At 49.0% G+C, this 23,534-nt stretch overlaps 1 protein-coding gene across 21 annotated transcripts in view; it reads right to left on the minus strand.

Annotated features, from left to right (window-relative positions):
- camk2g2 (calcium/calmodulin-dependent protein kinase (CaM kinase) II gamma 2) overlaps positions 1 to 23,534 on the minus strand; it is a 58,368-nt gene that overhangs the window by 20,221 nt on the left and 14,613 nt on the right. For 13 of the 21 annotated variants that reach the window (XM_081725134.1, XM_081725138.1, XM_081725136.1 and 10 more), the window contains exons 3-12: positions 16,259 to 16,318; positions 13,896 to 13,950; positions 13,273 to 13,338; positions 10,510 to 10,582; positions 8,700 to 8,802; positions 7,416 to 7,499; positions 7,229 to 7,323; positions 5,192 to 5,314; positions 4,353 to 4,436; positions 4,162 to 4,204 (exon numbers count right to left, since the gene is read on the minus strand). In XM_081725134.1, the coding sequence (XP_081581260.1) occupies positions 4,162 to 4,204; positions 4,353 to 4,436; positions 5,192 to 5,314; positions 7,229 to 7,323; positions 7,416 to 7,499; positions 8,700 to 8,802; positions 10,510 to 10,582; positions 13,273 to 13,338; positions 13,896 to 13,950; positions 16,259 to 16,318 (786 nt within the window). Of the gene's footprint in view, positions 1 to 3,795; positions 3,859 to 4,161; positions 4,205 to 4,352; positions 4,437 to 5,191; positions 5,315 to 7,228; positions 7,324 to 7,415; positions 7,500 to 8,699; positions 8,803 to 10,509; positions 10,583 to 13,272; positions 13,339 to 13,895; positions 13,951 to 15,509; positions 15,944 to 16,258; positions 16,319 to 23,534 lie in introns of those variants that run through there. The other 8 variants (XM_081725132.1, XM_081725135.1, XM_081725133.1 and 5 more) reach the window with 2 other exon arrangements.

The raw sequence follows: 23,534 nt of genomic DNA on the forward strand, positions 1-23,534 counted from the left end.
GTTCGAAGCGCGTGAGGCTTTCCCCCAAGTGCATGTCAAGACACACATTTCTGAAAGTCTCCACAGAGATCCTAGTGCACTCTGGGAAGTGGCCAGTATATTATGGGACTTCATTGCTTTTTTTTGTCCACGTTTAAGACTGATGTTTTCATACCAGTGTACTAGGCGCTCCATCGCTGATTCATATGTTGATTAGTCATGCCTGCTGGTCACACCCACTGCCAAGGTGTTATCAGGCAATGTGATAATATTATCAGAACTGAGGCAGTACAATTGCGGGCCCATCATGGGCAAAGCTGCGCCAATAATGTTAGCCAACAACTGCTGTCAGCCAATGAAAATAATGAAACAAAATAAAACAAACAGAACTGTTTGTCATCCAAAAGGGGGAGGGGCTTATGATGCTTCAGGCATAGGCTATGCACTAAGCAAAATGTGCGTAGCACATGCCGAACAGACAGCAGAATTACTATTTGCAAGCTGTGTTGTACATGTTTAACCTGCTTAGTGTAAATATTTACCCTTCATGTTCATGTAGTGTAGCCAAAGAGTATGGAAGCAGAACCATCAAACTATCTGCATTTCTTATTTTTAAAAGTCACACGCTCTTGGTTCTGGCCTGGCAGTTTTCATATAGGTGCACCACTACTCGTAAGACATCATCAGCATGGAGCAGTATGACTTCCCGGGGCCTGGTGGACATGTGGAGGGGCTTGTGACAATTTAGTCTGCCTCTTACTGTCCCCCAGTAAGTGCAGAATCCAGTAACACTGAGAGGTTTAAAGCGCAGTATCGGCAAATCTTCTCCACATCACATTCGATGTGGACAGGCCTGGAGAGGCTGGTGGTCCGTGATCCATGCCATGATCTCTGTGGCCTGGGACTAACCTTCAGAAACCCTTCATAGGAACCAAAGTGAACGCCGTAGTCTGGCAGTCATTATGGCACATATTAGCTCATGACTGACTTCTTTGGTTCTGGTGTAATGGAGGTGGATCTGCTATAATGGTAGTAGCGGCTCTGCTGTAACGGTGGTCTATGGTATAATATTGGTGGTCTCTGCTGTAATGGTGATCTATGGTATAATATTGGTGGTCTCTGCTGTAATGGTGGTCTATGGTATAATATTGGTGATCTCTGCTGTAATGGTGGTCTATGGTATAATATTAGTGATCTCTGCTGTAATGGTGGTCTGCTGTAATGGTGGTCTATGGTATAATATTGGTGATTTCTGCTGTAATTGTGGTCTATGGTATAATATTGGTGGTAATGGTAGTCTGCTGTAATGGTGGTCTATGGTACAATATTGGTGATCTCTGCTGTAATGGTGGTCTGATATAATATTTGTGGTCTCTGCTGTAATGGTGGTCTATGGTATAATATTGCTGATCTCTGCTGTAATGGTGGTCTATGCTATAATATCGGTGATCTCTGCTGTAATGGTGGTCTGTGATATAATATTGGTGGTCTCTGCTGTAATGGTGGTCTATGGTATAATATTGGTGATCTCTGCTGTAATGGTGGTCTGCTGTAATCGTGGTTTATGGTATAATATTGGTGATCTCTGCTGTCATTGTGGTCTATGGTATAATATTGGTGGTAATGGTAGTCTGCTGTAATGGTGGTCTATGGTATAATATTGCTGATCTCTGCTGTAATGGTGGTCTATGCTATAATATTGGTGATCTCTGCTGTAATGGTGGTCTGTGATATAATATTGGTGGTCTCTGCTGTAATGGTGGTCTATAGTATATAATAATGGTGGTCTCTGCTGTAATGGTGGTCTGGGGTATAATATTGGTGGTCTCTGCACTCCAGCACTACACTCTGAAGAGGACAATGTCCCTTTTTTGACAACTTGGGGAAAGTCCCTGCACCCTCTTGGGGACCACCAATCCCAAATCCATCCATACTTACAGCAAAACAAAGGACCTGCTTTTGATCTACCAATTTTCCCCACCCTCTCATCTTATGGACTTTGTGTTGTTCTTGCATTTGCATACACATACTGAAATGTTCTTGTTCTTTGTTTTTGCCTTGCATACAGAAAATACTGAGAGCATGCTCTCACAGACAGACGCACACATGCAGACAACATTGAAATGTGGCTGACACCAATGAGACAAACATGGACCAAATGGCCTCACAAAACACACACCAACATTTACAAGTTTTTAACATCCTAAAAGTCCCTTACCTTCCAACGGGCAAAAGGTTGTAAGGAAGGCAAGAAAAAAGGTCTGAGATTAGAACCAATCAGAGACTTTAAATTTGGCGGGCAGAAGCACGCTTGTCATGCTTGGTGCATGCAGCGAGGTGACTACAGCCTCGTCATGCAGAACTGGGTAATGTAAACAGACGCCTTCAGCGTCTGCAGCGGGTAGACGTCCAGGGTAACACCGGACCCTGGTTTATCATGCATGATTCAAGCAGTAGTAGCACCAAGAGCTCAACGCTAGACCTAGAGGTGGTCACGGGTTAGGGTCAAAGGTAAAAGGGCCAGGTAGCCTTCCTGGACCCCCTGACCTGGAGTCAGTTGGCAGCCAGGGTTTCTTTTTCCTTTAGAAGTTAAGCGTAAAATGTGGCTTAAAGTTAGAAATCATACTTAAAAGTTAAAAGAACTGCTGAAGTACATAACTGTCATGAGGACGCCGACCTTGCGCTGCAAAGCAATGTCCAAAAATAAACAAACAACTATATCATCACTAGGTTATTTTCACTTCCTATATCTGCACCATCTATAGACTGCTATTCACAAAAAATGCCTAGGCTGGATTCCATGTAGCACACTCGGGCAGACCAGCTTTATGGCAACGGAAACAGCAGGCATGCCACGCGGAAAGAGACGCGGGATTCGAGGGACTGACGAGGCCACCCGTTCCCTGGGGCAGGTGCTCTGACTATGCGCAGGGTGCAACATTTGCAAAATAAAAACCCTTGGAAAAAAATGAAAGAGAGCATGCTGAGAGATGAGCGAATGCACAGAGACATACGAGGACTCTCTAAGGTCCACGCTCGACCTTTTGCTTCCAAGCTTTGCAAGTGCCATGACACCACTGTTGCCAGGCTGCATGCAATCCCATGTTCAGGCCCATGTGTGCCAGGGTGGTGCTCCCAAACAGGACCGAGTGCTATACACCACAGGTGGGGGCGGGGGGGAGTCACCGTAAGACACACCGAGCCTGCACTGTATCATGCTAACACACACTGAGTCTGTCACCAGAGTCGTGGTGTAGCCTTACGGTGCCCGTGCCTGATGGGTCAGATCCCTTCTCCCGTTTGTCACCCATTGGCATCCTGCTCCTAGTCCTTTCCAGCCAATAGGAATGATGCATTCTAGGGCTTCACGTGTCACAGTTACAAACCGTTGGCAGTAACGCAACATCTCTTTACAAGTTTAAACGGCCTAACTCGGTGACTCAGTAGAGATGTTGTGGCTCCATGTAGCAGACCTTTCCAAGCCAAAGCTCGATCCAGTTCCAGTGTCTGGAGTTGCACTGGGGGGGGTGACTGAATTCCAGTTCAGCCAATTCAGGAACTCTAATGGTTTAAATTGGGTTATGATGTCTTTAAAATGAAACATTCCCTTCAACACACACAATTCCTATTTGTTCCCATTTTTTTTTTATACAGGATGTCCTGAATTTGCTGACCTGGACTTCAGTGAGTGAGTAAGAGAGTGTGTGTGTGTGTGAGTATATAGGCGAGGGTATGGGCATTCTCCTGTGTGCCACGCATGCGGGCAGAGGCGGGGGCACAAGGGATCGAGGTGGGCTGCATCCTATTCACACGTACCTTCCTGGGCCAGCGCAGCCGTGCTGGTGGTGGGAGCAGCCGGGCTGGTGTGCTGCCGGCCCACTATTAGACAAAGAAGCAATCCGTTGGGAGGGGCTAACCTACGAGGCCACGCCTCAACGCACTCACGATGGGTCCTCCCTCCCGACAGCCCAGGTGAGTATGCTCACATAAGACACACAGCTCGTGATAGGCTACAGGGTGAGGAGCTACAGCCAATCAGAGCTCTACAGAACACTGCCAAGTGAGCTTCAGATCTCCTTCTAATGGTGCGTAAAGAAAAGATGTTGGCAGTGTTGGTCAATTATAAAGGAAAGCTAAGACTGGATGAGGGAAGCTGGATTTGGCAGTAATTCAGTTACTCACCAGAAAAGTTTCTAGACACCAACATGGTGGTTAGAATGGCCCCCTGTGTTAAACATACAAACAAACAAATGAACACACCCAAGAAATCAGCTCAATTAGCATTTGGAATAAGATCAACACTAACAAAACAATTATAACTGGGTAAAAAATAAATAATTAAGCAAATATATGCATAAAATCAGAGGCCTTACCTTCAGTTTTCTCCTGGCATTGAATTTCCGCAGACACTCGACAGTCTCTTGGCGATGCATCATTGAAGCCACGGTGGAGCGTTGCTGTGTGTGAGAGGCCAACAGTTACATCTCCGCTGTCGACCCAACACAGACCTCCTGATTTAGCCTCCCAAGCACACAACAAACAGCCAGAGAAGACTGCGTAGCTTCAAAGGTAATGTAATGGTTGCATTCTGTATGTCATAATTACTTTTTTTTCTTTGTAGGCCCCGATATCTGATTTACTAACCACAGCATGTGGGATTATAAACAGGACGCTGGTTAACAAGGACACTGCTGGCTGCTACTGCTGTGTGCTTCCTGTGGTAGTCACAGAATTATTTGACAATCTCCTGATCTGCTGAGACTCCTGGATTAACCTCCATATCGGTCATCTCTCCTACTGCTCTCTGAGCGCTGGGACAGCTAACCTCTCTGTGCCCCTGCTCTCCAAAACTACATGTAGCTAAATATAAAGATTAAAGGAAAATGGGTCTTTGTTGTATAAAGTAACTGATGGTCACAAACACCATTACTGACGGCATCAGGTCAGTCAGGGACGGCTCTGGGGATTATTACATGCGTCCTCTTTCCAGAGGCTGACAGATGTGTTTAACTACATGATAGGAATCAAGAAACAAAGAGCATATCAGAACCCTGGCAGAAATATTAGGAAAACATTAGGAATTCTAATGAACAAAAGATTAAAAAGACAGCTAGGAGGAGGAATTTACAGTAAGAAGAGCCCATAAGACTGACTGTTCTCAGTTCCCCAGAGCCCACTCATGGGGAAGGTCTGCTCAGGTTGAAGCACTTACGCAGACCCATGGGTGCTTGAGAGCTTGGTCCGCCGTGATCCTCTTCGCAGGGTTGATGGTCAACATCTGGTTAATGAGGTTCTTGGCCTCTGGGGTAACAGTGTCCCACTCTGGAGAAGGGAACTGAGACAAGTGAATAAGACAGAAAGAATGGCCAGTTAGGAGGGGCAGACTAGAATCCTCCAGACACTGCCAATGCACACACACACACACACACACACAAAGTTACTGTCATCTTCTTGAGTGACCATTTTTTATGCTACAGATATAGAAGTAAAGATGGATTTGGAGTTGTTATGCACTATGTTCCCAGTAGCAACTCCACTAAGTGACCCAGCCCTGTAAACATGAACAGGGGCATAACAGCGTGGCCCTGGCTCCTGGTGGGCAGGGCTGACCTTGGCTGCAGGCCACTGGGCATCTGTACCAACATGTGTGTAAACAGTTGCAGTGTGAGAATGATTCATCAGCCCCACAGAGAAAACACGCAAGGTGTTTGATTACTGTGACCAGTGTGTTTCAGCGGGATCCATCATCAAAGTGCGCGCACCACACACTCCTTCGTTAGCCACGTGGTTAGCCACGTAGCAACACCAACACATCTGCAACTAGAGCTGGGCGATATGGTCAAATTATGATCAGAGTGGGGTTTTTTTTCCCCATATTGATCAATATCAGTACTGTGAATGGTAATTTGATAATGCGGCCAGTGTGAAGAGGGTTCGTTAGATGAACTTTAGAATATGGTTTAACCGCAAAAATAGAATAATGTAATGTGAATATTTAACTGTGCAAACATGCTTTATCTACCTTAATTTAACATTAAAATGATGTAAATAAAAATAAACAGTGTCTATCATCACAGGTTCCTTTGGCAGGGCAGGCTGGTATCTTTTCAAGCGACAGAAAAGGTTTGTTGTGTCCTCCTTGTTTTGCACTGACAACATATTTTCAAGACAATCTTACTCTGCGATTCATGGTGTTCAGATATCCATCCACTGACGTGGTGGTAACTTTTTTTGGCAACAATGTCCGCAGTTTTGGAGGACATCACGAGTTTACGTTCACTTCTGTCGTCGGGTTCCACAAATTTTTTCCCCCATTTTCAGAGAGTTCTTCAGCTCTGGTAGCTCAAGTAATGCTTTAGGAACCAGGAAGGAAACAGGTGTGGCCTTTGACGTGCAAGGCAAGAAACCAAAGACTGACTGCCCATTCTCGTTTATTTCTGCTGTGTGATAGGCTGTTAGTTCTACCCAAAATACTCTGAAAAGATTATAACTGTTAAAACAAATTTTATCGCAACATAAATTTGATTGCAATACTGTTTTGAGATTGATTTATCGCCAACCAGTATCTGAAACCATCTGATCTAAGGCAGTAAAGCTTTCATTGGACAGGGACCAGGCTAAAAGCCACGGGTCTTACGGGAACACACTCACACACACTTTACGATATCCATCCTATAATGTGTATTCGTGCAGCATGTGCACCAGACATCAACCACTACGCTGCAACTAAAACATATACCTCATACACGATTCATTCACTTTACTGATGTATCGGTCAGTAAGTGTGAGAGCAACAACGCATCAGTTCATTTGATTTACTGTGAATTGATCTGAAAAAAAAAAGAAAGAAATTGAAACAATCTAAGGAAACATTTTCATTAACAAAAACAAAACTTGTTTCTGTCTGACAGCAAAATTTTATATGAAACAGAAAGAGCAGACTTGTCTAAACAGAAACACCTGCTACGCGTTTGGTGTGACCTCAGTTCAGTTCTACCCTCAGAATCCAATTATAGCTGAAGGCAGTTCACTAAAGTGAATTAAATTAATTAAGCCAATCAAAAATGACTCTTGACCCAAGTATGCAAGCAATGCATAAGGAGCGTTGTGTGGGGTCAACCCAGAGAGTCTGATTCTCATTTCGAATGAATATGAAAGCAGGAGCTCCGTAGCTGCTGGACATGCTGTTGACCTCTGGAGGGACAGGACACAAGAGGAGAGGATGACCGCCGTGGTCCCCACTACTCACGTCATAGGCTCCGGCCTTGATCTGCTGATACAGCTTGTGCTGGTCCTCGTCCCAGAAGGGAGGGTAACCAACCAGGAGGATGTAGAGGATGACGCCTGTACAGAGAGACATGGGCCGGGTCACACCCAGCACCACGAGCCCTTAACGCGGGCCGGACAGAAAACCAAGGGCAAAGTAAAGGACGCACCACAGGCCCAAATGTCCACCGGCTTCCCATAGGGGTCCTTCCTAAGAACTTCCGGGGAGAGGTAGCCAGGAGTGCCTGCAAACCCTGCAATCAGAAGAAGGAGCTCAGGGAAGTGATGGCGGAATAGGCAGCGCTCCAGACTCCGAGGAATAACCTGCCCCCTTCGAGTGTTTACTTCTGCTATTGTTAGCATTCGGTTTGCACCACAGAATGATGAAGAGCAGGTTTTTGCTGGGTTGCACACCTGTGTGTGAAGATGAGGAACACTGAACTGAGCTAATGGGCCGAGCTGTACCAGAATTTATACAGTGTTGTGCTTTCCTCCAGCTAGAAGCCCCTGTCTACGCAAGGACCAAAGCACGGTGGAGCGAAGCAAGCCTAGTGGTCCAAACGGGCAGCTAATTTCAGAGGTAAAGTGGCACAGAGGAGATGTGGCAGAATGTCCAGTATGGCAGAGGAGTGGCCTTATTTCTGGTGAGTATTCCTCATTGTTTTAGAAGTCGGTAAGCGCTCCATACGCGGCCAAGAGCCTCCACTAAACTCCACATCTCCTCACACTTAACCCTGCCCCCACCCCCAATAAACCAAACCAACTTAACCCTGCCCCCATCATTAAAGGGCCCAAACAGACTTAACCCTGCCCCCACTGCCAAAGGGCCCAAAAAGGCTTAACCCTGCCCCCACCCCTAAGAAACCAAACCAACTTAACACTGCCCCCATCATTAAAGGGCCCAAACAGACTTAACCCTGCCCCCACCCCCAAGAGCCGAAACACACTTAACCCTGCCTCCACCCCCAAGAGCCCAAACCGAATCCAACTCTGCCCTTCCTGGCTCCAAAAATCTATCCCACTCAACCCTGCCCTGTTACGTGAACCTCAAGGTTACTCAACCCTGTTCCCCACCACCAAAAGCCATACTGTATGAGCCATATCCCACTCGGCCACACCCCTAAGAGTCCTTTACCACTCAACCCCACTCCTGCACCCATGAGGTTCCTCGGGCACATCTACAGAAGGGATGCATATGGTGAAGGCTGGAATAGAGGCGTGAGGTGAAGCATGGGCAGATGTCATCACAGTAAAAGCTGAGGGAACTTCAGAATCCAGGGGAATGTTCTTCACAAATTAGAAGTTTTACATGAAACAAAATATATGTAGATGTATTTTTACCAGAGACGTGACTACTGCTCTTAGAAAAACAGGAATAGGATATGGCCTGATCCCAGCACTGGCCAGACTGGGTGCACTGGGGCAGGTGTGGAGAATGTTGTGAGCATCCTTACCAAACCAGGCCTGCTGGTCTCCCTGAACCTCGATGGCCAAGCCAAAGTCTGCCAGCTTCACTGCGGCCCCCTTCATCTTACTGGCCAACAGCAAGTTCTCCGGCTGAGAGTGTGTGAGTGTGCGCGTGTGTGTGAGCGCAAGTGTGAGTGTGAGAGAGACAGAGAGAGAGAGCGAGAGCGAGAGAGAGAGATGGTATTATGAGAACATTACAAACAAAACAAACATAACATTTCTTCCATAACCAAACTAAAATCCTCTTTCCACCCTCTGGGCATTTACTTTAAACATATGAAAGTTTCATGACCGTTGGGTTAAAAAAGTGCCAATCCTGTTCCTCCCCTCCTGAGGGAGAGTGGAGACGACGAGAACGTTTGTTCGTGATGACACCAACTGAACCCTCATTAGGATGAGGTTTTCTGCTGCGCGCGACACGAGGCCGCATGTTTCCACCTGCTGAAGACGACGATGAAGGCTTCGGAGGGAGAGGGGACCGGGGTGTCTGGAAGCAGCATTAGAGGACACAACTGCACCCAGCACACCTTTTGTCGCCGGGAATACTCATCAACCTCCAGCTGAATCGCGTATCTGCGTGTCCGCGTGTGCGGGGCACGTGGTGGTTAACAGGTTAACAGGTTTCCCTGCTTCTGTGTGCCTGGTTCAGGGAGATAAACGATGCGCTCCCTCTCTCTCTCTGTCCCAGTGGGCTAGCACTGCAGCAGCCGAGGTAATGAGTCCACACGGCAGCTCTCTACCCACTCATGCCACAGCCCCTGCACCTGACGTCACACCTGTTGCTATGACAACCGTCCTGCCACATGCGGGGTTTTTTTTGTTTCTGCATTTCTCTCGCTGTCTTTCTGTGCACCCCCCCCCGCCCCCCCTCACAGTTTATCTTCAGTCATTGGCCTTTAGCCAGTCACAGCAGAGACACCCAACCGCACCTCAGCAGGGAGGCCCCACGAAAGGTGAGACAGAAGGAGCGATGGGGACACATACAGAGACACAGAAAGACAGACGGAGAGAGATGGAGGACAGAGTGAGACAGACCTAGCGTGGGCCGCACACACACACTCCTGCTGTTCTGGAGTTACTCTCACTGTTTGTACTGTTAGCTCCATGTCAGCCCCCTCAGTGTGTTTCACACACAACTAGAGAGGCCCATATTCTCCCTGAGCAACTGTCAGGGGAGATTATTCTCCACAGTTCCTCTCCTACCTGCTGCCTTCCTCGGTCTTATCCAGACACACACTCGCGCACACACTCGCGCAAGCTTGCACGTGCATATGCTCACGCACACACACACATACACACCTCACAGCTTGCCGAGTGCATGCGCTACACTGTATTCAGAATGCATGTGGTGGTAGCAGATGAACTGCAGGCAGCAAAGCAGGAGCCCGACACGCTTTGTGCTGAATCTAACGGAACGTGTGGCCTCCCAGACAAACCACGGAAGGCAAACGCCGCCCTCAGGTATTAGATGCTTTTCCTGGTATTGTGTGTGTGACTGCGGTTCAGATAATGGACACCAAGCACGCTCTGACGTCAGCCGTGAGGTGAGCTCAAAGATAATAGCTAGGGAAAAAAAAAAAACAGGAATCCTTTTCTCTCCAGCGGCAGTGCTATCGAACCAGCCAATGACATTTGCTTGCTGCAAGCCCGCGGGAGGCGTGTGATGTCACGCGGTTGCCAGGAGAAGTGGGGGGGTGGGGGCGGGGCGGGGGGAGAGATGGTTCAAGGGGGATCAGGGTCATCAAGATGACGCGCTCTCCTCTGGTGGCAGGTTGCCATGACAACGGCGTGACTCACCTTGAGGTCCCTGTGCACAATGTCATGCTGGTGGATGTGGCTCACACTCTCCAGGATCTGGTTAATGCAGTGACTGAGAGAGACGGACAGAGCAAGAAGAAATGAAAGAAAAACACAATAAACATCAACTAAACACAGACACAGAGGGACAAGGAGCGGGCTCAGGTGTGTGTGAGACCCTGTCCGTCTGCGGGCTCAGGTGTGTGTGTGACCCTGTCCGTCTGCGGGCTCAGGTGTGTGTGAGACCCTGTCCGTCTGCGGGCTCAGGTGTGTGTGTGACCCTGTCCGTCTGCGGGCTCAGGTGTGTGTGTGACCCTGTCCGTCTGCGGGCTCAGGTGTGTGTGTGACCCTGTCCGTCTGCGGGCTCAGGTGTGTGTGTGAGACCCTGTCCGTCTGCGGGCTCAGGTGTGTGTGTGACCCTGTCCGTCTGCGGGCTCAGGTGTGTGTGTGACCCTGTCCGTCTGCGGGCTCAGGTGTGTGTGTGACCCTGTCCGTCTGCGGGCTCAGGTGTGTGTGTGACCCTGTCCGTCTGCGGGCTCAGGTGTGTGTGTGACCCTGTCCGTCTGCGGGCTCAGGTGTGTGTGTGACCCTGTCCGTCTGCGGGCTCAGGTGTGTGTGTGACCCTGTCCGTCTGCGGGCTCAGGTGTGTGTGTGAGACCCTGTCCGTCTGCGGGCTCAGGTGTGTGTGTGAGACCCTGTCCGTCTGCGGGCTCAGGTGTGTGTGTGAGACCCTGTCCGTCTGCGGGCTCAGGTGTGTGTGTGACCCTGTCCGTCTGCGGGCTCAGGTGTGTGTGTGACCCTGTCCGTCTGCGGGCTCAGGTGTGTGTGTGACCCTGTCCGTCTGCGGGCTCAGGTGTGTGTGTGAGACCCTGTCCGTCTGCGGGCTCAGGTGTGTGTGTGAGACCCTGTCCGTCTGCGGGCTCAGGTGTGTGTGTGAGACCCTGTCCGTCTGCGGGCTCAGGTGTGTGTGTGACCCTGTCCGTCTGCGGGCTCAGGTGTGTGTGTGACCCTGTCCGTCTGCGGGCTCAGGTGTGTGTGAGACCCTGTCCGTCTGCGGGCTCAGGTGTGTGTGTGACCCTGTCCGTCTGCGGGCTCAGGTGTGTGTGTGAGACCCTGTCCGTCTGCAGGCTCAGGTGTGTGTGTGACCCTGTCCGTCTGCGGGCTCAGGTGTGTGTGAAACACCACCAGAGGGCCCAGAACAGGAGAGTAATGGCACAGTTGTGCTGCATCTTGGGATGTAAACTGTATACTAACCCAACAGGCCGATTCCCAGCTGCCCTGCACACATCTGGACATTTTACCATTTAGGTAGTTGACCTGGGTTATGCCTTTGGCTACTAGGACTTACCAAACCATCAGGCACTAACTACTGGCCACAGAGCAGTGCAGAGAGGACACACAGCTCCCTGAGCTCGTCATTTTAAATAAACCAAAACCCTAAATGTTATATTCTGCATATGACTCTGGGAGTAGGCACTCAAAGGCCCTCAGTGACAACCCTTAAAAGAGCCAGTGGAAAGACTCTGGCCAGATGAGGTGTGTGCTCGGCAGGACATTCAGACATTCCCACGCTACCCCGCAGAGCTCCAGGGAGGGCAGTTTTTGTGCCCCAACTTGGCCAAATCGACACCTGCATTCCTCTCCATTGTCATTACCCAGACAGCACAGAACTCACTACTAGAATGTTCCCTAAATCAGTGCTATAGCTGTGTCTCATTGGGGTGATAAAGAACCGTGTCCCTGACACCTGCCTTGAGAACATGTCACCACCCCGCGACTGTCTCCACTCAGGGAAAACACCCACTCCTAGAGGAACGGAGCCGGTATATCCCCTCCATGGCTGACACGGTGACATCTCAGTGCGCTGGCTCCAGAACTCTCCCTCAAATGTGCTAAGTGCTTAGCAACCCGCAGTAGAGCACTACGGGACGTACCCTGTTTGTGTGCGTGTGTGTACGTATGGTAGTGGGGTACTGGAAGGCAAATTTCATGTGTGTGTGTGCGCGCGTGTGTGTGTGTGTGTGTGTGTGTGGCGCCGCAATGCTTTACAGACTTGGTATGGGTCTATTTGTATGTTTTTGGGAGTGAGGTATTGTGGCACTTGGAGACAATTGTGTGTTTGTGTGTGAGAAAGTGTATGGGAAAGTCATTGGTACACTGTCTATACTAAAGCACCATCAGGAGTGTGCAGGGCAGTTTTCAGCATTGTAACACCAAAACTTCCTGTATAACAGCCGGTATTAAACCATGCATCACACAGTGGGTTCACTACTGCTATGCTCAGACTAAGCAAGGCTATTTAAGTAATTCCCAACTCAGACTTTAAAGAGAACTTCACTGATTTCAGACATAAAATTCAGTGTGTGCTGAACATCCGTTGTAGCATTTGCCTTGATGTGTTCTTTTCCAGAGAGCCTGACGACTTTAAACACGGCAGACAGATCAGCAGCAGATTTAAGCAGATTTAGGCAGCAGGTGAAAAACGGCTGTGGGCTCACAAGTGTTTGACATTTTACAACTTTGATTTAACCCTGATGGACGATTCCAGCAGTGACCTGGCAAAACACCAGACAATTACAGCAATGTTGAGCAACACTCCTCAAATCTCTGTGTGTGTGTGTGTGTGTGTGTGTGTGTGTGAAAGAGACACAGTGAGAGATAGATAGAGTGAGCGAGTGAGAGAGAAAGTGTGTGAGAGAGAGAGAGAGAGAGAGAGAGAGAGACAGAGAGGTGCATTTTGTGCATGCACTGAACTGGACCCACCTGGCGTCAGCTTCACTGTAATACTCTCTAGCAACGATATCTTCAAACAGCTCTCCACCAGTGACACTGGAGGAGAAAACAGGATCTTTAGCAGCACCACAAGGCTTCTTCTATATGCACTCTCACAGGAGTAAGAACTAGGCATACAGGAGGAGACCGTGGCTAGAGATGGAGGCAAAGCATGGGCAGAATCATAGTGCTTAAAGGCACGGCTTACCCCAATAATGCCTGCTCACGCTACTAAGCCCATACAAGCCATTAGGCGCCATTCGTGGAAACGAGCGGATGCTGACCGCCATCCCACGGGGCTCCACCCGTGTTTACTACAGTATTTCAGACGATGTCATCCGTTCCAGACTAAGTATGAATGCATGCATGTAAGAAAGTGGGTGACCCAAGAGGGCAACGTGTTCAAAGAAACACCATAAGAGTTTTACTGACAACATTGCACCACTGAGTGCAAAACGACTTTTTTATATATGCAATATAGAGACTATATGACGATGCAGAAAACCACAAAGCTCCCTGAAATCAAACCGAGAGGGAGAAGTTATGAGTGGAGATGTGTTATGCACCGAAGTGGCACACGTGATCAGAGGGCCAGGAAGAGCGCATGTACTCACAGGTCAAAGACGAGGTAATGGAATCCTTCCTCTGAGATGCTGTCATGGAGGCGCACTGGGGGGAGACGTTTAGCAAAGGTCACAATCAGAAAGGATTCTTGAGGTTTATTTCATTTGAGTATTAATGCATTTTACTAAATGTAAAACAGTTGCTGACAACCGAGTGTGCGTCATGCAGGAACAAATTCAGATTCTCCTCCTAAATTTGCAGTACTTTTGTTGTACAGTCATTGCTTTTAAACTAAACTAAATGTTAGTGGGACGTGTGTCAGCAGTTGGCCTGTTAGCCAAGTCAATGGGGTTGGCTAGCTGACTGCTAACACACGCTTCAGTTTTATATTTATCTAGTTACGTACCTCCTTTAAAAAGTTTTATATAAAGATAATACATCAACTTCACCACTATGAACAATTTAAATCCCACTAATTTAAAACTAACTCAGCATAGGGCAGTGCTATCCTATCGCGATATATGTAATAAAAATTAGCCCTTTCCAACTGGTCATTTTGTACATGATATTTATTGAATTTATGGCAAAGCTGCTATATTGCGATATGTATGGTTAACAGGATATAATGACCTATATTAGGACATGATGTTTGAGTCGCATCGCACGGCCCTATACTGGGGTGCCATTTTTGCCCACGTCATACAGCCCTCCTTCCTGCCTGAACCCATCAGCTCTGGTTTAAGGCATGCTAGGAAAATAAGATATTTTAGGATTCCAGTGAATTTTTACGATGCTCGTGTGCATGTTCTTTTGTGTGTGTGAGTTCACTGGTACATGTGTGTGTGTGTGTGTGTGTGTGTGTGTGTGCTTGGGCTACACAGTCACTAAGTGACATTCTGGATTTCAGTGTGGTGTGTTCAGACCCACAGATGCATGTTTGGTCATTACGTGCCAGTACTCTGAACACACAGTAAGCTGCGAGGAGACAAGTGCCATCAGGGAGCCACGCTTGAGGGCATTACCATTGGCACGGAGGCGCCTCGCCCGCTTTAGCTTCGCCCCACGTGCACACACAGGTTCCTACGCTCCTGCTGAATGCAACAGCATGACTGAACGGTCTTGGATATTCTGTGTTATGAACTAGTGTACAGAGGGTGTATGTGTGTGTGTGTGTGTGTGTGTGTGTGTGTGTGTAGGACGTTCAATTCACATAGTGACTATTACAGCATACATAAGCACTACTAGAATATCATTTCATGTTATTTTTATTTGACTATGAAAGTGTGTTAGGTGTGTGTGTGTGTGTGTGTGTGTGTGAGTTGTAAGAGTCAGAAACAAAAACGCATGCAGCAAAGCGCTGATGTGAATGCAGGCAGACTGGAGCAGTGTGCCTCCCCCCCCTCCATCCCTTCTCTCTCTCTTCCTTCACTCTCCATCCCCCCTCTCTCCCTATCTCTCTCTCTCTCTCTCTCTCTCTCTCTCTCTCTCTCTCTCTCTCTCTCTCTCTCTCTCTCTCCCTCTCTCTCGCCCCTCCCTCTTGCTCTCTACAGACTGTTTCTGTTCGTGTATTTGCAGTCTGAGCAGAAAACATGAGAAGCTGATCTTCTGAGCGAAAGGCTGCCGCTGGGACGGGGGAGATTGAGCAAACGCTGTGTCATGCGCACCTTTAAACATCACTTAGTAACTGTGCGTTACAGCAGCAGGAATAGATTTCTGCCCAGCAGATGGCGTTGTGGCTCCGGACCAATGAGAGCTGTCGTAGCTATGAGAGGTCATTTTTCCATCCAGTGAAATGTTACATATACATATACATAACTTATTATGGCAGATGTTTTAAATAGAAAAAACATCTTTATCCTGATTTTCCTTCATGATTAAGCCTCATCTCATGCGACAGAAGAAATCTTTCAAAAAAAAAAATTCGTTTATATACCCCCCCCACCGCAAAAAAAACAGGTGTCATGGTTAGCAAGCTATATTTAAATATAAACTTTGTTCTTTAAATTTTTTAAAGCTCAGTTAAATTCCAATATAAGACAGTATTATCATATCCAAGATGCAGCTAAATTTGGCTAAACAGAGGTCCACAGCCCCATGCCCCCCCCCCAGCATTCCTGCGCATGCAGCAGTAGAACAACAATCACATCATTTCCATAATTTTGCATGACACGGCACTGGTGCTGGTGAGTTTCACACACATCCTCTTTCACTTAATGCAAATGGGCCTGATGCCATTTCATCAGCTTGCTCTCCGCCCAGGGCCCCATTTGCTTATCGGGGCGGGCGGCGGGCCCCCCTGCCGGACTGCCACTGCACCTCCTTCCCTCGGCACTCCTCCACATTTACCCAACCTTTACATTTCACGATTGGGATGCGCCGGGGTGAAGGGAGGTTAAGGTGTTGGCGTCCGCACCTATGTTGGGGTGTTTGAGCAGGCGACAGATCCGAGCTTCTCGCTCCAGCTTCTGGTGATCTGCGGAGACAGAGACACAGAGGACACATAAGACCTGAGAATCCCGTGGCCTATGACGGGAGCCAGTCCTCAGCACGTCTCACCACACCTCACACACGCCACGCTGGATGACGTCTGCACCTCTGCTGTTCACCGTGGGGCAGCTGAAGACTGGCTTGGCTGTAGGGGGGCCTCTTCACACAGCAGACTATGGAGGGTTCTTACGTGGCTACACAAAATTAGGAGCTGTTGCTGGACTTTGGAAGCACAGTCAGCACATGGAGCAGAAGCCAGACACCGAGCCCTCACACTAGACCACGCAGGCCTCACGCTGGCCTTACGCTAGACTGGTGTTATCCGCATGCCAGCTTTAAGCTAGACTGGTGTTATCCGTATGCCAGCTTTAAGATAGATTGGTAGTGTCAGGTTGGCAGGGAGCAAACAAAAACCATGCAAGAAGTTTAGGGAGTTACCCACACATAACCTGCAGCCACATCACGAGTGAAGAACCCACAAAGCCATAAATCTCTCTCTCTCTCTCTCTCTCTCTCTCTCTCTCTCTCACTCACACACACACACACACACACACACACAGCCTTGTTCTCTGTGATGTGCAGTATGGCTTAGCTTTGTGTGTGTGTGTGTGTGTGTGTGTGTGTGTGTGTGTGTGTGTGTGTGTGTGTGTGTGTGTGTGTGTATCCACAGGCGCAGGGTTCTAGTGGAAGCAGCTGCTGGTAGACTGGGAGAAGACAAGCATGCATGAGCAGAATACACCTGGCCCTGGAGAGAAGACAGCGCGCGCGTGCGTGTGCGTGTGTGTGTGTGTGTGTGTGTGTGTGTGTGTGTGTGTGTCGGGCATGTCCATAACTTCCAGCACACTGCTGCCCCCATGTCAGGATGCTGGCTACTGCTCTACAAAACATCCTAAAGTCTGCGCGTGCGTTTTGCTGTGCAGAGGTGTGAAGGCACATGTTTACACGAGCTCGGTGCTAAACGCGCTAAAGCCCAGAAGGTCCTCACATATGTAAACAGCCCATGTAAAGTGCACGAAACGCGCCCACGCACAGGCACACAGCTCTGTGTATACTTATCCACAAATACAGACAGACACGTGCGCATGCACACCAGATCCACACACATGTGCATCCAGGACTGTCTTCTCCAGTGACTCTGCTGCTTGGCATTCTGATCATATGCTCAGCGCAGTGAGTCCTGCTGGGTTCACTGGCTCTCTCCCTCAAATAGCTCGCTAACACACCGCACTGCACGCCCAATGCCCCCTACCAAAAACAACCCAGCACAGTAAACACGGGGAGTAGAGAGGGCATGAGACGGTGGTCTCAGGGCACAGTGAGAGGAGCCATACGCTGTGAAAATTGGCCCGGGCAGAGCGCATGGAGTCTCCTCTGCAGCGCTGCCGCAGTAAACCCCCCCAACCCTCTCGCACAGCGCCCTCTCTGGTGGCCAACGGGACAACATCCGATCACCACCACGCAACAAGCGGGACCGAAACAGAGGAGGAGTCAATGAACAGCCTTCCTAAAATTCCTGCATGTTTAAATGCTGAAAATACGGAAAGCTTCTGCACATTTGTGTCTGCTCTGAAACCCAGGGCTCGGCTCACTGTCCTGTGACCACTGCATGCTGGTGCAAACACACGCACACTTTCCAAGGGGTGCTCATCGCAGATCCGCCGAGCGTCTGCATGAACCGTGTAGCCTCTTCCATTTAATCCATTCGACGATCCCAATCTCTCAGAAATAATCATCCCGAATCCCAGCGCGTCAGTTAACCAACGCTAGAAGCTCCATCTCGGTCTTCGTAGCTCACACCCACTCTCATTGTGATCACTACAAGTTACCGAAATTAATTACTGGACACTTAAATAATTTAAATAAAAAATAAATAAATAATAAAAAAATAAAAATAAAATAAAATTTTTAAAAAAGCATGCTGGAACAGCAAAGGAGATTAAATGTTTTTTTTTTTATGTGAAGTCATCATATTCAGATGAGAATGCAGAGCGAATGAGTAATTAGCAAGAATGATGGAAGGTGAAGCTGAAAGCCCTGTTGCTGTCAAAACTCCCAGGCCCAAACACAGCCATAGTGAAGCCTGTCTGAACATCTGAGCCACTTACACAGTCATGGTCCAGTCTGTCTGAAACTCCAAGGTCTAAACACAGCCAATTTATAGCTCATCTCAGCCAGAGAACACCCTGCAGTTCAGCGATACAGACCACAGTGTTCTATGACAGGATGCTTTGATTGCATTTACAGGATGGCACCATGGTTTAGCACTGCAGCACAGCTCCACTAAAGCTCTTAAAAACGGGTCATGTGCCTAAACGCATTAATACTAGATTCTCAATACTGACGTATGCTGCCGAGGTCCCTACAAAACCAGAAAAGCGCACACACACATACACACAAACCCAACCAACAAACTGCTACAGCCGCGCATACAGATACACACGCGTGCATGCACAAAGACTTGGACCTCTGTCCAAGTCCTCTGTCAGGTGCAGCAGGGCATGTCCAACAGAACAGATACGTGCCAGTATGTAAACCATGACAGATGAGGACAAACAGACGGATCGATAATACGTTACGATCGATACTGCGGTACGATCGATAATGTGTTAGGATCGATAATACGTTACAATCGATAATGTGTTAGGATCGATAATACGTTACGATCGATAATACGTTACGATCGATAATACGTTACGATTGATAATACGTTACGATCCATAATGCGTTACGATCGATAATGCGTTACGATCGATAATGTGTTAGGATCGATAATACGTTACGATCCATAATGCGTTACGATCGATAATGCGTTCTCTAAAACCCTCCAAGGGTGAGTGTTGCACTCTCGGACCATGCGGTCACAGACCTCGCTGATCAAAATGGGTTCTTGGTCACAGACAAAACCAGAGGGACACAAACAGGCAAGCTATGAGAGAGCGAGAGAGACAGACAGACAGTAGGAGAGACAGTCATAGAGAGACAGACAGACAGTAGGAGAGACAGTCATAGAGAGACAGACAGACAGTAGGAGAGACAGTCATAGAGAGACAGACAGACAGTAGGAGAGACAGTCATAGAGAGACAGACAGACAGTAGGAGAGAGAGAGTGATTTGATCCAATGCTCAGGTCCTTTCAGTCTCATTCAGTGCCTCCTCAAGCTTGTGTGAAGCATCTCACAAAGATTTGAGTTTGCCACTGATGACATGGCCAGATCTTCAGTAGTCATGACTTAAGACGCGAACACTGGCCTAACACTGGTCTATGGACCCTAATAAAATAAGCCCTTGACCTAAGTGTGTCAAACTCACTTCACACGCATAAGCAAGATGTCCAATTCCCAACACTTATCTGAGATTCATTCTGATTCCTTTAAAATTCAGTCTAATACATTTAAGATTCATCTTAACTCAGTTTAAGATATGATCTGATCCCAGAGTGAGAGAGATCTTGGTTTTTACTATCATACAATAATACAGAAGCATGCTGACACTACATGTCCGATAGTTACTGGTCCAGAGTGATGGAGCTTTCCGATGCAGAGACTGACGTGAAAAAACCTGCTGATATGGTCTTGGACCAGTTTGGGGATTACCGGTACTGATATGTTTCTGGACCCATTCGGGGATTATCGGTACCGATATGGTCCATTATCAGTACCTTGTGACCATGGTGCATGATCTGCTGGAGTGACGCAGGCCTTAGCTCTGCTTTGTGGTTTAGTGTGGAGCTTCAGGGGCCCAGTCACACTGGTAGTGGTCACCGTGCGTCATGGAGAAAGACAATAAATCACATCTCGTCATATCACCGTGGTTATCTGACCCAGCTAGAGAGCAGCAGTGCAAATGAGCGGCTCGGATTGGAACACGCTCTCTCCCCGGAATGGCAGGTCTGTTTCTACTGCGATGGCTTTCAATGTCCAGGCAATATTGTCTCCTACAAATGGAGGCCAAGAGTAATCAGAACAGGGGCTCCCAGCCTCACGCCACCTATATCCTGCAGTTACAGACTGATCTCAGACCAGTCACTTCTGTTAGTCATAAGTTACATTACATTTCTCCTGATGGTGTTTGGTCAATGCTCTTATCCAGAGCGATTTACATATTTATCTGGATTAGCATCCATGAACTGGGAATCAAACCCATGACCTCGGTGCTGGCACCGTGCAACTACCTGCTCGACTACACGAGCTACAGACAGATACAGACATCAGATCAGCATCAGATGACGCAAAGGGGCAGAGCCTCTCCCCCTCAAAACGCTCTGCGTACACGCAGCTCGAGTTGGAGATCGGTGAAGATGTGATTAGTAGGATCATAACAACCCTCGCGCCAGACGCAGCGCCTGTCTGGTCCACGGGTAAGACATCGTCATCATCCTCGGCGACGAGCCCTTTCTGCTCCTGTAACGGCGCTGCCGCTGCTTAACAAGCCTAATTGGCACAAGGTAGAGCCCTGCTGCATGTTCTGTGCATGACACGTCACCGGGACTTCAGCAGCGCAACGTGAGGCGGCACAGAGGGCGGCAGCGTTCGCACCGCCCCCTACTGGACAGAATCAAACCTTCTAAATGCTACTGAAAACAAAACAAAACAGTGTCTTAGTGATACTGACTTGCTTTTTCGAGTTTTGCGGTAATCTCCAAATATTTATTTTAAAACAAAACCCAAAGCTGGAAAAGGGTGCTGGGCATTTAGTGGATGAGCTGAAGAACGAAGCAGAGGTCGGAGCAGGTGTCTGAACCAGGGCCGGGGGTGGGGGTGTTGGGGATTACCACCGCTTCGAGGCTCCATTCGTGTCTCGTCCTCACATCTTCACTCAGAGGTCAGACTGGCCCAGACAGCTATAAATATTCCAATCCTGCAGCTTAGAACTGACTCAGCCACACACACACACACACACACACACACACACACACACACACACACACACACACACACACACACACACACACACACACACACACACACACACACACACACAGAGCTGCGGCCTGGAGAGACGAGGTACAGGCTAAGGGTGATGGTGAGAGGTGATGGTCTTAGGAGCTTTCTCAGCTGGTGCGTCACACCACCTGATCGGGATGTTTGTCCCGCTCGGTCTGATCAACGGAACTGATCTCAAAACAACTAGCCGAGAGCTCAGAGAAAAAGAACGCATCCATGTTGTATAGGGAGGGAGAGAGAGAGAGAGTGAATGAGAGAGAGAGATGAGGAAGAGATTAGAGACTCCCAGGCCTGCTAAATCCTCTGCTCATGCCAGCAGCCATGGTGGACTAACCCTCCCCCACTCTTCCTCCTCCTCCTCCTCTTCACCTTCGCTCCTCAACCAGGACAAGCCGACCAGGCCGTCTGAAGCCCACCCACGAGCCAAGGTGCGTACCCCAGCCTGGGAGTTACCACGGCAACCCGAGAGGAGCAGGCCCAGGAGGAGCACAGCACACCTTCTCCCCAACCCCCTCCTTTGCATCTGCTACGACACATACTGTGAAAGGGGCTGCTGGCCTGCTGGGTGCTGGAAGGTTGGCCCGGAGACAGGCCCCACCCCCAGACAGGCTCCGCCCTCGTCCAGGGCCCCTTTCTTCCTGCCCCACCTCTTTAACGCAACACTGTTGGGTCATGAGAAGAAAAGCATGTTTTGCGCATCGTGACCTCCCAGGGTCACCGTCAGGTGTCTGTGTGGCTGCGATATGCCATGGCCTATCCCGTGAAGCGTTTATATGCGAGTGGGGTCGTTTATATGCGAGTGGGGTCACCGGCGTGCTGATTGGATGTAAAAGCTGTGTGTTGATAGTAAAGTGTCCTTGGGTCCTGTGAAAGGAGCTGTACAAGTATAACTTCATTCTTGCGTTCATTCCAACTCTAGGCAGGACAGAAGTGGTTTCTTAAGATGGGGTCAATCTTGCCCTGACCCCGTGGACGACGAGGCACAGCCAGCGCAGTCGGGGTCGCTGGGGGTTGATGAAAGCTTCATGAGTCCAAGCAGCGAACAGAGGTTAAAGTGCGTACGGGTTAAAGGCGTGTGGCTACACTTTCTCTCCACGTCTGTGCGCTGGGCTGCACGTCCAGTAAACGCTTGGCTGAAACGCTGGTCTGCCTTACAGCCCTCAGCCTTCCTTCCGCTCCACAGCAGACGCCACAGGGACTGCTGGGTAATCCCGTGGTCACGTCAGTCACAGACGAGAGCGAGACACTCTATATTATGTCTCTCTAGATGGGGATCAGGCCTGATTATTGAAGCTTAGAGCTACTGCAGATGAGTCTAGGTGGCGAGCAGTGTGGCTCTCGTATGGACGCAGGCTGATGCCACAAGCCTGCCTCAGTGCACATCTGTCAGCATCACGAGGGCCGATCACAAGAGCCCTGTGCCAGTGCACGAATGGAACTCATCCACCGCTCACGCACTGGAAAGTGCTACAGCCAGGCCAAGGCAAGGCTGGAGGACCTCCCAAAGCTAACCAGGAGTGTGTGTGTGTGTGTGTGTGTATGTAGAGAGTGCTAGACAGCATCGTTCCAGGTGAGCAGAGCGATGGGGCTCTGTGGACAGCATTCTGTAGCTGAGAGGGCAGGGCAGGACACAGTACATTCCAAAACATCTCATACCACTCACATCTCGTCAGAGCAGGGAACTGAAACACACTCGAGAACAACAACCAGTCCTGAAAGGAGAAGCGTGTGTGTGTGTGTGTGTGTGTGTGTGTGTGTGTGTGTGTGTGTGTGTGTGTAAGAGAGAGAGAGAGAGAGAGAGAGAGAGAGAGAGAGAGAGAGATAGAGGGGACAGAAGAGAAAGATATATGGCAGCATGGCAGGCTCTCCTTATGATGCCAGAGCAAAGAACCAAAGTACGGAAGAACCAGCCCCCACGCGGGTTTTTGGAGCCCAGTTCTGTGAATCTCCAACCTGCAGCTAGACACAGGAACAGCAAAGCTGCTCGGACCAAACATCTCATCAGCGAGGAGAAAACACACACACAGAACGAAGAAGCAGGGTTGTTGAGAGGAAAAGCACAGAGAAGCGATCATGTCCTCCAGGACAGAGAGACTCGACTGACACCACGCTCATGATACCACAGCAGAGGTGTGTAGGTCTGCGTGACGCGGCTGTGCAGGAGGGCTATAACAGGACGACTCCGGCTCCTCCTTGCTGCGCAAAGAGCTCAGCTGTGCTTAACGAGGCCAGGGGTTTGATCTGAGCTGACGGATGTTC

This window comes from Electrophorus electricus, chromosome 12 (assembly GCF_041902795.1).
Source record: "Electrophorus electricus isolate QZ-2024a chromosome 12, ASM4190279v1, whole genome shotgun sequence".
Classification (NCBI taxonomy): domain Eukaryota; kingdom Metazoa; phylum Chordata; class Actinopteri; order Gymnotiformes; family Gymnotidae; genus Electrophorus; species Electrophorus electricus.